Raw genomic sequence first — 15,223 nt, forward strand, 5'->3', positions numbered from 1 at the left:
TTTGGACGCGAATTGAAAATGTTGTGATAAAAGGAGGTTGGGGGTGGGCATTGGGTTGTGGTGGATTTTCGCGTTTTTGTGGGTGCCAGAAACAGGGGGGTGCCAGGAAGTGGGTATGTTGACTTACCATATCGGTGCCATCATCATGCTCACACTCTTCTGCATCGGAGTCTACCCTGTGTTCCGTTTCCTCATCGGCTCTGCCGACTTGACAACGGACGTGTCGCCAGGACCAGGAAGGCGTATCAGAGTAGGCGATCTGTTGTTTACGGTGGCGCAAACGTATAGCGCCTACTACGTCTTCGAGCTCTGTTATCGCACACAATTCGCGAGTCCTCTTAGTATCGCTCATCATATTGGACTCTTGGCCATCACGCAGACCGCCCTCTCCCTGTTTGGAAACATCGAGCACCACCCGGAAGCAACAATCGAGTTCTACATGTGCATGGTGTGGGGTATGTTGACAGCACTCTGTCCGAATCTAGATAAAGCGCAACGTTAAATGTCTGACTGTTTGACCTAGGCGCTTTCGACGTCGTAGTAGAACTGCCCATCTACCTTTCTATGATCATCTGGCGAATCAAGCGCCGTGATCATCGACTACTCTCCTACCTCACCTCCGCCTGCTTCGTATGGGTTATTGTTGGTGCGGTCTCGGAGACCGCAGTCACGATATACCTCTTGCACAAGTCTTGGGATCGATGGGGTCATGTGTGGAGGGTGGTCACTCCCGTCATCTTCACGCTATGGATCACGACCCAGCTCTACGGCGCAACGAGACTCTTTGCAATGGCTCGGTCGGAGAGGTGGAAAGCCAGCAAGCGATCACCGGAAGAAGAGTCTGTGGAGCCCATTGCCGAACTACCAGGAACAGTGGAAGACGGGGAAATTCCCGGACAAGAAGAATCCAAGAACAAAGCAGTATAAGGGCTCCAGAGAAGCTTGAGTGCTGCGAGACCACCCACTCCCATTCGACTAGATCACATCCCCCACACGGGAACTGAACTATGCCACGATCATCGATGCTTTGGGCCGACGAAATGGTACCTCGAAGATAATTCTCATCGATAGTTTTGATAGTTTTGGGGATTGACCAAGTACTGGACCTGGCAACAACTTCTGTGATCGAAGAGGAACAACGCGCGACTGACTAAAGCTTGCGGCCACTTTCTCCATTTATCGGGACTCTGGTCACCGACAGCAACATCAATGACTGCCAAATCCTCCATCTACGCGCTTACGTGACAGTTCGCGCAAGCTTAAAGCCGCCGTTTTACATTCAGCGGCCAATCTTTTTGTGTTACGTGGTAGTCCGGAAGGATAAGGGCTCAGTGGGGTTTTTGAGTCGAGACACCTCGTTTCTGCGTGTACTGATACTCGGGGGACAGCCTTTCAAGCATAACCTCGAAACGTGTTAAAAAGACCATGTAGCTTTATAGGACCCCAAGTCAGGACCTCATATTTAATCAATAATAAAGAACAATACCGTTAAACCCATCAACCTTTCTGCCGAACGATCGTGCATGTAGAAATCTGTGTTGCCTCGTTTCCCCTCCATGGATGATTCATTGATCAAGAGTCCCGACGATGTGAGGTTGACTTGGCTTGATTCCTTGCATCTAAGACATGGATTGTGGTTCAAACCTCCTGACAGATTCAGTCACGATTCTGTTGTTTTCCTAATCGATCCGTACTCTCTTGATGACCAACTCCCGTCCGTGATTGTCCCTCCTTCAGACCTTGTATCAAGCCAAAGCGAAGCCGATCAGATTTCATCTTCCGTGATAGATCAATCCCATCCAGCCCTCTATAGTCTCTTGGAACATCAAAAAATATCGAATCTCGTAACACGGTAGAAGCGTACCCAAGGATCTCTGGCCCGTATGTGCAGTGCTTGAGGACAACGCTCGCGATACCAGCTGCAAGAAGCACGATGCTCGCGACCAAGAAAAGCGTAATCCATAATGAGGAGATCTCAAAGTTGATAACAGGGGTACTTGTTTCTGCATCGACGGAGATCTTGGCCCCAGACGTTGGTTTATCCGCGTCCCACTCTGCAATCTCGAACGAAAGCTGGCTTATCAAGAGGTAGGTATTGAGGAGCTGGCTAAGTCGAACTCCCATATCTTTGGCTGTGACGCTTTCTATGATGCAGTAATCGTCCGACCTCAGCTGTCTAAGCCCTGGATCAGCGAGGTGGTAAAGCGAGAACTCGGACTTGTACGCCGTAGAGCCTCCGATGGAGAGCGGAAGCTCGCGAGAGACAAAGTCAAAGACGGCGGGGAACGATAGCTGAGATATATCCCCAGGAGCATTTTTCTTCTGAGATTTCCGCTGGGCTACCACGGTGCAGTTGTGTCTGTCGGTGCGAGCCGTGCGAGAACAGTTGACGCGGGACTCGGCGTACTCCTGAGATACCCTACAGAGGCTCTTTGCTGAACATCCTGGGTGTTTTTCCTGAGGGGGGAATATGCTTTGAAATAGAAGAGTCGTCGGCCCGGCGTCGACATGTTGCTCATCTTTGAATAAGAGGGGCCGGTGCATTTCCTCGACACGACCATGCAAAGGACCAACGACTGGTTTTGTAGGATAATCAGCAGGTTTCATGGACCATATCCGATCTACAAATCTGTCGAGCGCCAGAATCCAGGTTGAATCTAGCCCGGAGACGTTTCTTGTGTAGTCGTATCCGTGCCATGTACCATTTGGTAACTTAGCGTTTCTTGTGTACCTGGTGTCTACAGCCAGAGAAGCGGCTGATAGGTCGTCGTGAAATACCTCTTCTTTCAGCAGGTCGTCGGCTCCTAGATCCATCTTGAGGGTTTCAACATCCGAGCAGTCTAAGCTAATGTAGCTAGACTCTAGCGAAAATACGGTGTGTCCAACTTCGATGCTGTTGAGAGGGATCCCGGCCAAAGACGAATACTCATTCACACCGAGATCTTGATCCAAGAAGTCCAACCAGTCATCTGTGTCTAAGCGCTTCAGGAAAGGTATTTTGACGTTGCCCCAGACATCCATAGCATCCGCTTTGAGTCCTTCAGGCATTGAAATCAGGGTGTTATACAACGTCGACATGGGTCGGAAGCTCGCCATGGAGGTTGAGTATGAAAATCCCACCCAGGTCGCCCACTGTATGGCCTGACTCTCAGCGTTGGTGTCGAAGTAGGTTATCGTCGTGTTTCTGTTGTCCGGGGCGATTTGTGAGGACATCATTCTCAAAATAGATTGAGTGCCCAAAGGTGAGAGTGCCCATATCAATACCAAAGCAGCACCCACGATATTGAATGATCGAAGTTGGATCAGATTGAGTAGGGTGGCGCCGACCGTTCGGCTGCCTAGGAACTGCTCGAGAGACCCGAGGGTCGTGCCGGTTTCTAGCTTCCAGCGAGCCGCTTCATATGTAAGACGACCTACAACTGACGCAAACAGGATCGGAAAAGCAGTCGCAAGCTACATTCGGTCATTATTATTAGAGTTTGACTTAGGTACTTAGCATGATCAGGTAAAAGGGTTCGGTACTTACGATCGTGATTGCGTTTCGCCAGGCCCCGCGGGAGCTTTCAGTACTCTCGGAACCGTCAAGGCGCCACACAATGACGATGAAGACAATGAGACCCAAGGGAAGAACCACAGCGGCGCAATTTGTTACGATAGTGAAAAAGTCCAACCTGTTGTCAGGCAAGTCAACCCTCGATACGGCGCCATCAGTGTCGTCTTCCGCAACACGGTCGTACTTCGTCGTGCCATCGGTCGAAACGCGTGGACCGGTTATCGTAGATGCTGCATCCTCTGTTGCAGCATCGTCTGGCTCAGGTAGACATTGTTGGGCTTCAGGCTCTAGGGGGTAGTCCCTGTTGGATGCTAGTGAGGTACGTCGACTTGGACTTGGAGATTCTGGTTGCCCATCTGGCCTGTAAGCCAACGGAGACAAAAAGTTGTTATTAGAGTCGTGTTGCATTTTTTTCCAAGTAAGTGTTCCGAAACACCAATTGTTGAGAACTCTCCTGTTACCTCGATAAAAGGATTAAAATCGAGCGAACAGGTGAGGGAAGAAGTCTAGGATTATTGACAGGGACCGGCGCTCATAAAAGATTGAAGAGAGAGTTGTGTGACAATGAGCAGGCGACCAGTAATATGGCGATGTTCTGTTTTAAGAAGGCTGCAGTCACAAAATCATATTGGCGGTGTGTCGCACTGAATGTCAGCTTACGCCCAGAGCTATGATTATACTAGGTCTTTGACAATAGGAGAAGCATGTGTTTCATCTACATTTCCTGGATGCTACTAAAAGTATGAGAGTCATCATTGTAAATGAGGTTTTGGAATAATACACCGCTGGGGCTATCGATGGGTAAAGTAAGGTTTATAAGGGCTTTAGTTAACTGACCTTGGTGTCGGGGCAGATAGAAAAACGATACAGCCCCCCTATTTCTATTCTACATTCTATGTCACGTCACTTGATCCCATGTGGAGTTATAAGAAGGACCGAGAGAACGAGAGTGCTGTCATTGAGTCTTCTGGAGAATTTAGTAGCCTCACCCAGCTGCTTGACATACTGAATTGTATCGAGATTGCTGCTTTGGAGCCGGTGAGCTTACATTATGGACCTAGACGCTCTTCAGCGGGTAGAGCGTTCAAGATGCTCAAAAACCTTGGGGGGCCTGATTCGTACTGGATCTAAGGGGGGTTTGATCTTTTCTGGTCAGGCATTCACTTACACTGAATTGTTCCGAAAAAAATATCGTGATGTAGGAAAGTCAGTCGAAGTCGTGCTGACGAACGTGCGTTGGCTACACATAAACCAAACCAGTGGGTATCAATTAAGTCCGCTGATTCTTGTGTAGCAGACCATTCAGCAATGTCTGCAACCCGCAGGCTGAAACAGATTAGTAACGATCTTTGGTAGCTGTTATGACACATCATCGGTATTGTGCTTGAGCTGAGTGTGCGACATCGATCAAGTGCGTGTGATGGAGAGAGAGCAGGCAGGGGAGCTGAAAGTTAACCGAGGCTTGGTACGCATGCGCCGCATCAGCCTCTTCGGCTGGGAAACCCTCTATATTTTACCGAATCTGGCGCAAGAAGTGAGGCCGACTCTTCTTCCATTCCACGTCATTTGTCTTAGGCGCCTTAAATGCCTGTCAAAATGTGACCAACAAAGCAAGCCCCCAAGCGCATAGCCACAGCGCAGTTGACGGAGGTAGCCCATCTGATGAGCAGTCGTCGCGATTTTTACGAGCGATTAACTACAAGTTCTCGATAGATTCAGCCACAATGACTCCATGTGTATTTGATGTGAATCTTTTTCAGCTCTGATAGATAAGCGTATGGATTTTATTCGCTGCTGGCATCAGCTCTGGCAGAGTCGTCCTACGCACCATATTATGTCTTCAGTTAGGTCTAGCCCCTCCGTCACCATTGGTCCGCAGGTATTGGCGGCTCAAGGCTTGGGGCACTGAAGCCTAGCAATGGTCGCCCCTTTTTGAAGAACCTATTGCAAACCAGGCTTTTATCTTTAAAACCCGCCGGTTCCCAGTCCTTGGTCTCCTTGCCGATTCGCGGCTCTTTTGTCTTCGTCTTTCTCAAACTGCCGTACGACGAGATTTACAGCTTCACTAAAGTGTGAAAAAGCTTACGCAATCCATCGGACGACGCGGAAGTCTTCCAGCAAAATGGAAACTGATTATCTGGTCAAGGGAGGGTATTGCGAACGGATGATGGAGGAAAATGTGCCTGATCCCGACGTAACGGGCTGGGGTGTAAGATTCTTCCAGATGATATTGTTGATTCCTTGAATGATGCTAATCTCAAATAGATCGTCTCTTCATTTTGCTTTTCTATCGTTATGAACATGATTGCTATCATCGTTGCATACGCGACAAAAGCGCTCCCTGAGAAACGTTACAACTCAATAGACGATATCATTCATTCCAGAGGGTCATCGTCGGCCGATAGAAAACAACGCATCAAAGCTTTCGAGTCGTTCATGCTATCGCTCAGTGATCAGCAACTAGTTACTGGCATGGCCCTCATGTTGGCAACGATTTGTATATTCGCGGGGGTACATGGCTTGGACGAAGGCTTTTCAGTGTACTCGTTTCAAATTGCGACTCGACTCGGATACTTCTCATGCATCACACATCTTTGCTCACTCACAGTGTTGTGGGCTTACTTTGACAAACATAAACGGTTAAGGATGTTCCGCACCATCCTTATGGTTGTCTTTTTGGCGATGATGATTGGTTGCATGACCATCTCAGACTCTGTTACTTTTCGTTTCAATCGACACGTTTCGGTCAAATGTGCGAGAAAGCATTTTAAGCTGATTGATCGAGAAAGACCCAATTACGTCTTCTTCTCTGACGAAATCATTATTGTCTTCAACTTATCGGTACTAACATACATCCTCATATCTGGTTACGTCCAGAGGCTGCTACAACTCTATTGCCCGCTGGCCCGCGAAGAAAAAGACTACTGGCAGCGTCGCTCTCTACGAGCCTGCTTCGGTCCTGAAGCTGTAGCCAAATTTGAAAGACTAGCTTTGGCTCACAATCAAACACTGGCAGATTTGAGGTCTAGTTTTCTCTGGGAAATTGTGTGGTTGTTATTCTACTTCACATTCGGAACTGCGAATCTCCTGGAGTTCTTCAATGACGCCAGTCTCAGACTTGGTGCCATCAAGCCGAACTTTGGGCAGCTTGTACCTCTGTTCCTTCTAGCTCTTCCATTGATAACAGCTGCTGAGGCATATTCAAGTAAGTAGGCCCGCTTTCACGATCGATCAAATGGCCGGGAAACAGAAGCGATCATGTGATATCGATGGACGAGAACTGTTCCGCTGATCCACGTAATTTCCAGCTGCTACTACATATGATGAACTATCTTCTCAAGATATTGAAGACATAACTCCTTTGACAACACCCGAGACGAATCCGCCAGATGTTACAGAATTGCTGCCGACTTCTCATGACTCGGGAAGTCGGCATTTCAACCAATCCCCGGGAAATCAGTTCCCGTCAGCGGCTGACACTGCGGTAAGTCTTCACTCATTTTGATTGCGATTTCATGCCGAGAAAATGGAGACTTGACTGACCTCGCCGATCAGCAGACACTGCCCACAGTAGAGCAAATGAGGATCGAGGAACCGGCTCAGCTCACCCAAGCATCTGAGACCTCAGCTGGCTGGCTTTCACTGCTACTGATGCCTTATGCGGCTGGACTCATGCTCTGGGCTCTTATCTTTGCGGATGTTATACCCCACAGTTTCTTCCTTTCCATTGCAGCATGGGTGATTGCATTTCTGGTTGAGGTTGCGAGCTTTCGAAGCTGGTTTACCGTTATGTTTTCTGCCACACGTGAAGTGGTAAGAGGCTGGTATCTGGCTACAAGAGATCGTTTAAACAGGTATACCATGTGTTTCTGACTTTACCATATATTATAAACGAGTAAAATATCATAGATTCATCTTTTGTATGTATAAGACCTGATGTAATAGTTCAAGCTACATTTAACCCAAGTTTAAATCTCCGTTCTCCTCAATAATCGATACCTGGTGCTGTATTTCTTCCGCTTTGATGCTTAATCACGCACGAACCCATTTGTTGTCGATAGTCTCTCAGCAAGTGGCCGTATGGGGCTAAAAATGGAGATCGATTTCATCGCATTCCACCATTTTCATGAAGGGAATAACAACTTGGGTTTATTCTCCGGCTTGCTGTGGAGTACTAAATGCTATTGATGAGGGTATTGTCTAGGTTATATCTCCGCTAGTGAATGCGACTGAAGGTGTAAAGGAAATATCTAAATATAAGTATGATACAATAATGGGCTTCTCTTTCTATGGCCCCAACATGAAGTCTTGCGCCAAGATCGCTCTATTCAACAAGGCTGCGAAAGTCAGAATCGAACTTGACAGGGAATTTCTTCCTTCCCTTCGCATCCGAGTTGACGAAACACGCTATCTTGTTCTTCGGGCAGTAGAAAGAGCCCACACCGTTCACATCAATCGTAACTGCGGCCGACTCCATTCCGAGGACATCGGTCCAGACCTCCCCAGCGTGGTCTGCACCAACTGACATTGATAACCGAGTGTCAGTATGTTCAGCCTGTGTCCAGCTCATGACGACGGCCATGCCGGCGGGTCTCTCTTCCGTTCCGCGCCTGACCCATCCAATACAGTCAGGCCGCTCGAAGTAATCGTGTTGCTCCCCGTAAGCATAAAGCTTCCTGGCCAAGAGAAGGTTGGGAAGGTCTTGGATAGGCGCTTCGGGATGGGTAAGCTCGATGCCGTATAGATCACCAAAGAAGACGCATGGGTGACCATCGCGTCTGAGAAGAATCATAGAGTAGGCAAAGGGCATGAACTCCTTGCAGATTGGGGTGTCCATCTGTTGACCTTTCTGAGTGTCGTGATTACGAATGAAAGTCTGCGAGTTGTTAGAAAGTCGTTCAATTTTGCAGGAGATGAATAAACTTACGACAGCGTTGTTGGGTCGTTGTTCCACTAGTGTGTCCTTGAACACCTGCCTCAAGTCCGTGTCTCGGTGCCATGACAATCTCTCGATGTGGTACATCAGAGGCACGTCGTAGAGGCTGAAGAATGCTGGCATGTGCTCCAACCAATTGTTCAAGACGCGCACATCACCATGCCAGAACTCGCCAATAAACATGAGATCATTGCGAATGGCTGGCTTCCTCAAGTGCTCGGCCCATTTGCTGATGAAGTTCCATGAGATGTGCTGTACGGCATCTACACGGAAGCCTTTGAGACCGAGCTCATCCACGATCCACTTGCCCCACTGATGCTGCTCTTTGACGACCTCAGGGTTGGTGTAGTCAAGGTTTTCGAGCATCAAGTAGTCGGCATTTCCTTGGAGGTCGCCGACGTCTTGATGCCAGTTCTTGCCGTCTTCTACAAACCTGTAGATGGCACGTTTCTTGTTCTGTTGGTTCCAGTCTGTGCCGTTGAAATGCGACTTATTGTATCTGAACTTGCTGTACTTGCCCCCTCTAGCTTTGTAGTCAAATTTGGTCCATGACTCAATTTCATAGACGTCTGTGGTGTCTCTTCGTCTATCTGAAATGCGTGTAAGCAGATAAGAACCAGGAGTGCTACGAGCTGACGGGTGAAAGCTTACCACGCGGATCAACCTCGACCACCTTTACCATCTCAGTGCCGTCAGCGTAGGCGCGGTGGTTGTGAATAGCGTCCCAGACGAGCCCAATGCCGTGGTGCTCCGCATCCGCCGCTAAAGACGCAAGGTCTCCCTTCGTACCCCATTTGGTGGGGACTGAGCCCTTTTGGTCGAACTCTCCTAGATCCCAGGCATCGTAAATGTCGTAGCCGTTACTCTCGGGATCCTTGGCTTTGCTTCCGGGCGGCAGCCATAGGCTGTTCACACCAACGGACCTCAGTGCCGGCAGCGCGCGCCGAAGTCGTCGCCAGTGCTTGTGGTCGGCAGGCAAATTCCACTCGAAGGCTTGCAGCTGCACTGGGTTTTGAGATCTCTCCGAGCGAGGCAGTTGGTGATGGGATTTACTTCGCGGAAGGGACTCTGTCGGTCTAACCTCCACACGGGAAGATAGCTGGTGAAATGACTTGCTCCTCGGCAAGGCCTCTCTGGCTCGAACTTCAATAGCTCGGGGTTCTGTAGTTCTGATGCGAACCTCAATTGGCTGGCCAGTACTTGGCCGCGAAGCTGTGGTTGGGTTTCTCATTTTGACCTAAGGTAATACAGTGAACAAGGCTAAGGGAAAAGTCAAGAAATGGATGATGTGTCGTCATGTATACGGCTTGGTGGTCGGACATGTCTCTTTATCTATGCGCACACGCAATCCTAAAGAAGCGCGAAGTCAAGGTCGCGACTGCGTATCCGGACTTGTCTCCCGGCGCCTTGTACTCCGTACGGTGGCTTGCGCTCCAAGGTTTAATGTCCCCAGCAAGATCAATCTCAATGTCCGAACCGTCTCAACCCAACACTCTAACCCGGAGTTAAATCTCGACCAATGATTGCCAATGATGGTTCCAAAGGGTCCAGAGAGGCATGGACATTGTCAGCTCACGTGTCTCACACATCAGCCGTTCCAGAATTACAATGCGTGGTGATGTTTGGTGAGTCGTCTGGGGGCTGTACGCTTCGCGTTCGCATTCACGAGTCGCATCCGTTCTCGAATGCGAGATTTGATACGAGCGGGTCCTACTTAACCCTTCCCCCAAAACAAAAAAACTTGGCCCCCTTCCAAGAACCCAGCCACGGAACGAGTCGGGCCAACATAGTGAGCAATGCGGCCATTGACAGCGTACTGAGTACGCAGACGGAGACCAGCACGGTCACCGCCATGGCATTTTTGGCGCATTGAGGTGCCAAGTAGCGGCACCGCTTGACACCAGGAACAGTAGGCAGCCGGGACGGGCTGAACGGGTTGTCGGGACTGACGAGTGTCGCAGACGGGGCCAAGACGATCATCAAATTACCGATAGCGAGATTGGCCCGAGCATAAACTGACAACGTAGAGACCCCTAAAATCTCTTAACGCGAAAGCGACCTTAAATTTGCATTGTCGTTACTTGAGCACAGCCGGGAGGCCTACGTGCACGGTAGAGTGTCAAGTCTAATGAGCAGAATAACCTTGCTAATTTCAAATAATGCAAAGAGATAATACAAAATAACCCGGAGATGGGTCGGCAGCTATCCGGGCCGCGCTGATCGATGTGGTGTGGGCCGTCGCTGCCAACTACGCATCCGCGAGTGTTTGGTAAAATTCCACGTGTCGTGCGCATAGAGTTCTGGGGTTATCCTTTTGCATTGCAGCAATAAGTCGCAAATATTGTTTGCATCCGGCTCAGGATACACCATCAAGGCGGTAACCTACTGATCTAGGTACTGAGTATACAAGCGTATCTACCCGGACGGACTAATACTGCAAATAATCAGACGTATCTTACACAAGTACGACATAAGGTAGTTATTTCAGGTAGGTCTGATGGTATTGAATATGACTGTGACGCTATGCTGCATGTTTTCAACTTCAGACCAAATCTAACGGTTGCATGTTGACCCAGACCATTCTAGATCGTCTCTTCAACCCCTGCGACCGGCGAAATAACACCTCAGTGTGATCTCATCTCGTCAGGCTCCCGAACAATGCGAGAGCCTGCTCGGGTCTCCAGCACAGGAACCTCGATGTTCCAGCCTGCAGAAGCCAGTCTCCTCGCGTACAGCTCGTACTTTTCGTTGGCGATTTGCAAACTTTCTTCCACGTGGCCCAACATTGCTTGTTGATCGAATTCAGCTCGCACCAAGTTCGCCTCTTCCTGCCCGCTCAGTTTTCTGGCCAGCAACAGACCATGGAACCAAGCTTTCAGCTGTGACCTCGGCGTCACGCCTTCTTTCAGAACAACAATAACCTTGATTCTGGAGGCCGCGTCGTTGGCCGCGGTCGACACCTGGCACCAGAGAATGTACTCCTCGCGGTCGAATACGTCCATGAGTGTATATAAGTCGACGCTTGAAAGCTGGAAAGACATCTCGTGGGTCTTCCCATAGGCCAAAGCTTCAAGCAAGGTCTTGAGGGGCACTCCGTACTTGCAGTGGCCAAACACTGGCCCGGAGTTCCAGCGAAAGACTTCTCCCCTTCGCTTCTCGAAGATGAGTTCTCTTTGGGAAACTTTCAGTGGTGTGAGGACTTCGTCTTTCGAAAATAATGCCGACAGAGCAATATTGGTACGTTGCCGATTTAGCTGACGTGAGTGTACTGCTCGAACGCCCCTCCAATTGAGAAGGAGGTGAACGCCAAGGAGGACAAAGAGAACGATCCATGATAATGTTTCGTCGGTTAGAAAATATAATAAAAACGTTCCCGTCTATGCATCTGTTAGTAAAAATCGAAGCTTTAGGATTAGATGCATCTTGTTGTTGACTTACAAGCATTCCTATCAGAGAGATGGCTGTCTCCTGGCTGGCATCTTTCTGTGTACTGTTAGCAACTCTAATCCTGCATACGTCTCCACTGTGCTAAGTCCTAGTACTTACAGCATTGAGCTCGCCGAGATTGTTCCACTTGGCAAAGTGACCACTAAGACTGCTTTTTGATGCGTTCCCAACGACGCCAGATGCGGAGTATAGGATGCTGGAGAGGCAGAGAACCAGAAACCTGGCTTCTTGCGGAAAATAAGGAGACGCGCAGTCGAGAACCATCGCTGTGTCGGTTAACAGATCACAGGCCATGCGGTATGCCTTACATTCTGCTTCAATCGAAGTCGCAAACAGGTGTGCAAATGTGATGGTTGCGAGCCTTCCCATGGACTCTCTAGTGACTTGGATGAGCATAGCCCCAGTCGGTGATGCTAATGAGTCTCCGACACCCAGCCCTGTGGGTGTAGTCAGCACACAGTAATAGAGAGCGAACTGGTAAGGGGAGGGTAAGATTAGCCGGGACAACGCAGCGGAGTTCTTACCTTGCCAAACAGCACGCGAGGAAATCATGCCGGCAATCGTGCCAGCAAAAGCTTGAAGGGAGTCCTACTCAGGGTAAGCTAGACTGGATACCTCTTGGTTTGCATCGATGTTTACTCACATAAATCTGATATTCAGCATAGTCGTCTGTAACGCTATGCGGATAGCCATCCGGCAAGAAAATTTCGAGAAGCTCTTGCCAAGGCTTCTTTCTTTTGGGAGGGAGCTATGCGAACGAGTGTCAAATCACATGCAAACTCTCCGCTGTCTTACATCAAGACATCGAAAGAGAGAGGGGTACCAGGGGTCCTCCATGTTGTTTGCTGAGCTTACCGTGAGATCGACCCTAGATGATCCGGCAGTCGGAGCCGACTCGACATACTTGGTCTTCAGAGCGCCGGCTTTGTCATATTCGGCAAGGACCAGAAAGCCTGATCTCTTCCTTAGCATCGTCGGCGTCTCTAGGACGGTTTGCGTCGAGCGCGTTGACATGGTCTAGCGCGCTCTCAGGAGGTTGTAGATCAGAGGCCGGTTTGGTTCGAACTTTCAAGATTTGGAAAGAAAAGATGATCTATGTCCCCTTTTTGCGAGTGAAGAAAGATTAGATTGAGAGAAGATCAAAGAGGTTCGAGTTGAATGACGCGCAGGAAGAACTGAGCATGGAAGAAATTTGGCAGAGGTCTTTCCCCGGTTGGGTAAGAAGAGAAACGGATACGGGGATACGAAAAGGAATGCAGCAATTTTCGCGCGCGCGTGAGGACCGTTTTGGTTCGTTGCCATCAGCGGCGATCAACAAACACAGTGGACACGGCCATTAATGACTCTCTGCGAAACTTTCCGGGCTGTGCAGCCGCCGCGTCCTTCTCTGGCACCCTGGAGGGGTCAAACATGTTCGATGATCTGTCATTGTTCCCGCTCTGCCCTATGTTGACAAGTCGCTGTCAGGACTGGGTGTCATGGAAGCGGAGCGCAGATGTGCGTCTGTGTGGGATCTGCATGGGCCGCTGGGGGCAAAACAATAGACTCTCAACCGCAGAGTGCTTCAGAACATTGAACCACTTTCAACCCGCCCCTCTGTAGATCGTTTCAAAAGATGGGATTTTTCGTCAGATTGCGGGCTTGCTCGAAAAAAGCGGACATACCGTCAGCAACAGAACGCTGATCAGCTCGGGCCTAATACGAATGACACGAGAAGTCAGCGACGAACCACCCACGGCAAGCCTGTCGCGAAATATGGGACGAAGTGCTTCTAAAGATGTTCCGGCAGCGGTTCATTCCGGTGGGGAGGGCGACGTAAGCCTATGGATGCAGACAGCGATTCAGCTGCCTCTTTCCGCGTATTTGTCTTGTTCTACTCTAAGGGCTGCACTTGAGGTTGAGAAAGTTCCGAGTCTGGCTCCGGCTTCGGTCTCGCCACTTAAGTGATGTAGAAAAGCTTCGCCGGGATCATAGTTCTCTTATGGCGGCTTCAATCGCACTCAAGTGGTTGTGGTTGAAGTTATGAGTTGTCAGCGCCGTGAACTGAAATATCAAGCTGTCAAAAGGCAACAACCGTTTGCCGCTTCTGTGAGTTTGATTACCGGGTGACAGAACTTAGTTCTCGCCAAAAGCGCATTTCTCCCCGCTATCATGCATCATGAGGCGCAGTGACCGTTGTGTTGAGACCCATCAATTGGACGGTTTGTCTTGAATATGGAAAACTCTAGTATTCGTATTCTGCACGATGCTAACTTGCCTATTTAGGAAACGATTCCCATACAAACAATAAAGGTGGAAAACAATCCACTTCATCTTGAGTATTGACTCAAACACTCTTTTCCCATGTTGACCACGTTGAACGACCCGCTTGTCTGGTTAGCTACACTTAGGCGTCTTAGATCGGCTGTCGAGGTCCATGTGTAGAATCAGTCAGTATCAACTCGCGACATCCCACACAGCGAACTATACGAGTACTATACTTGCCGATTTTGGAAATATTGCATGGGACTTGAGTGCCGAAAAGCTTGTATCCGGATGGGAACGTTGGCGACTCATGAGCATGCTACCTTGTTCCTTGTACGATTTAAAGCTACACCTCCAAGCCGGCAAGCCCACAATATCTTCATCCCACCGGGCCGTAAGAAAGTGAGGCAACGGGAGTCCCGCCGGCACGCGGCATGTAACGCTACTCTATTTCGATCTCGTTCGCTCCGACACCTCTTGCTGCCATGATGGCTGATACCGTGTTCCGGCGTCCGTGTCTCCTAGGCAAGTAGATGAGGAACCAACTTGCTTATTTTGCGTGTTTGATACACTGCCACGTAGCCAGGCACACAGGGAGTCTTTGAACGAGAGGAACAGTGTCGGGATACACGTCAGTAGGATAACAGTAAGGTTGGCACAAAGGTCAATCGTCGGTTGAATTGCTGTGTAAGTTGGATGGAAGGAGAAGGAATGGGCAATATTATTGTTGCTCCGGAAGTTGTAAGTGGAGAAATAGTTGGTACGGTTCCGACTGCCTTCCATGTCCGACTACCCACACAGAATCCAAGAAACAGTCTTTCACTCAGGCCTTGCGAATCTACGTCTAAAAAGGCCCGGTACAAACTCCGGTACATCGAGTCGACTTATTTGGGCACGGAAATTGTGTTCAATTCTCAAAGTTTGTCTTTTCAGCATGTATAGGAGAGAGCCGCTCCAGAAAATTATGAGGTTACATTGTACGAGTGATCCCGAAGCGCGCAAGACTGCATAAAGGTCGACTAGCAGTCAAGCTACTGTTGTCC

General features: G+C 49.3%; 6 protein-coding genes across 6 annotated transcripts; 2 read left to right on the forward strand and 4 right to left on the reverse strand.

Annotated features, from left to right (window-relative positions):
• Window positions 1-145: 145 nt before the first annotated feature.
• Window positions 146-927, forward strand: CABS01_08907 (uncharacterized protein; the record flags this gene model as incomplete). Its single annotated transcript, XM_060542265.1, has 2 exons — window positions 146-455; window positions 524-927. 2 exons carry the CDS (start codon window positions 146-148, stop codon window positions 925-927), a joined length of 714 nt encoding a protein of 237 aa, XP_060400546.1.
• A 729-nt stretch (window positions 928-1,656) lies between these two features.
• Window positions 1,657-3,961, reverse strand: CABS01_08908 (uncharacterized protein; the record flags this gene model as incomplete). Its single annotated transcript, XM_060542266.1, has 2 exons — window positions 1,657-3,453; window positions 3,527-3,961. 2 exons carry the CDS (start codon window positions 3,959-3,961, stop codon window positions 1,657-1,659), a joined length of 2,232 nt encoding a protein of 743 aa, XP_060400547.1.
• A 1,714-nt stretch (window positions 3,962-5,675) lies between these two features.
• Window positions 5,676-7,426, forward strand: CABS01_08909 (uncharacterized protein; the record flags this gene model as incomplete). Its single annotated transcript, XM_060542267.1, has 5 exons — window positions 5,676-5,762; window positions 5,819-6,036; window positions 6,343-6,758; window positions 6,862-7,037; window positions 7,109-7,426. The coding sequence occupies 5 exons, from the start codon at window positions 5,676-5,678 to the stop codon at window positions 7,424-7,426; spliced, it is 1,215 nt and encodes a 404-aa protein (XP_060400548.1).
• A 451-nt stretch (window positions 7,427-7,877) lies between these two features.
• Window positions 7,878-9,720, reverse strand: CABS01_08910 (alpha amylase; the record flags this gene model as incomplete). Its single annotated transcript, XM_060542268.1, has 3 exons — window positions 7,878-8,429; window positions 8,481-9,079; window positions 9,141-9,720. The coding sequence occupies 3 exons, from the start codon at window positions 9,718-9,720 to the stop codon at window positions 7,878-7,880; spliced, it is 1,731 nt and encodes a 576-aa protein (XP_060400549.1).
• A 479-nt stretch (window positions 9,721-10,199) lies between these two features.
• Window positions 10,200-10,469, reverse strand: CABS01_08911 (uncharacterized protein; the record flags this gene model as incomplete). The annotated part of the gene is made up of 1 exon (XM_060542269.1): window positions 10,200-10,469. The coding sequence occupies one exon, from the start codon at window positions 10,467-10,469 to the stop codon at window positions 10,200-10,202; it is 270 nt and encodes an 89-aa protein (XP_060400550.1).
• A 644-nt stretch (window positions 10,470-11,113) lies between these two features.
• CABS01_08912 (uncharacterized protein) lies at window positions 11,114-12,950 on the reverse strand (the record flags this gene model as incomplete). The annotated part of the gene is made up of 6 exons (XM_060542270.1): window positions 11,114-11,866; window positions 11,928-11,972; window positions 12,036-12,373; window positions 12,461-12,524; window positions 12,580-12,684; window positions 12,792-12,950. The coding sequence occupies 6 exons, from the start codon at window positions 12,948-12,950 to the stop codon at window positions 11,114-11,116; spliced, it is 1,464 nt and encodes a 487-aa protein (XP_060400551.1).
• Window positions 12,951-15,223: the final 2,273 nt, after the last annotated feature.

This window comes from Colletotrichum abscissum (genome assembly GCF_030869225.1).
Source record: "Colletotrichum abscissum strain IMI 504890 chromosome Unknown Scaffold_21.1, whole genome shotgun sequence".
Taxonomy (NCBI): Eukaryota; Fungi; Ascomycota; class Sordariomycetes; order Glomerellales; family Glomerellaceae; genus Colletotrichum; species Colletotrichum abscissum.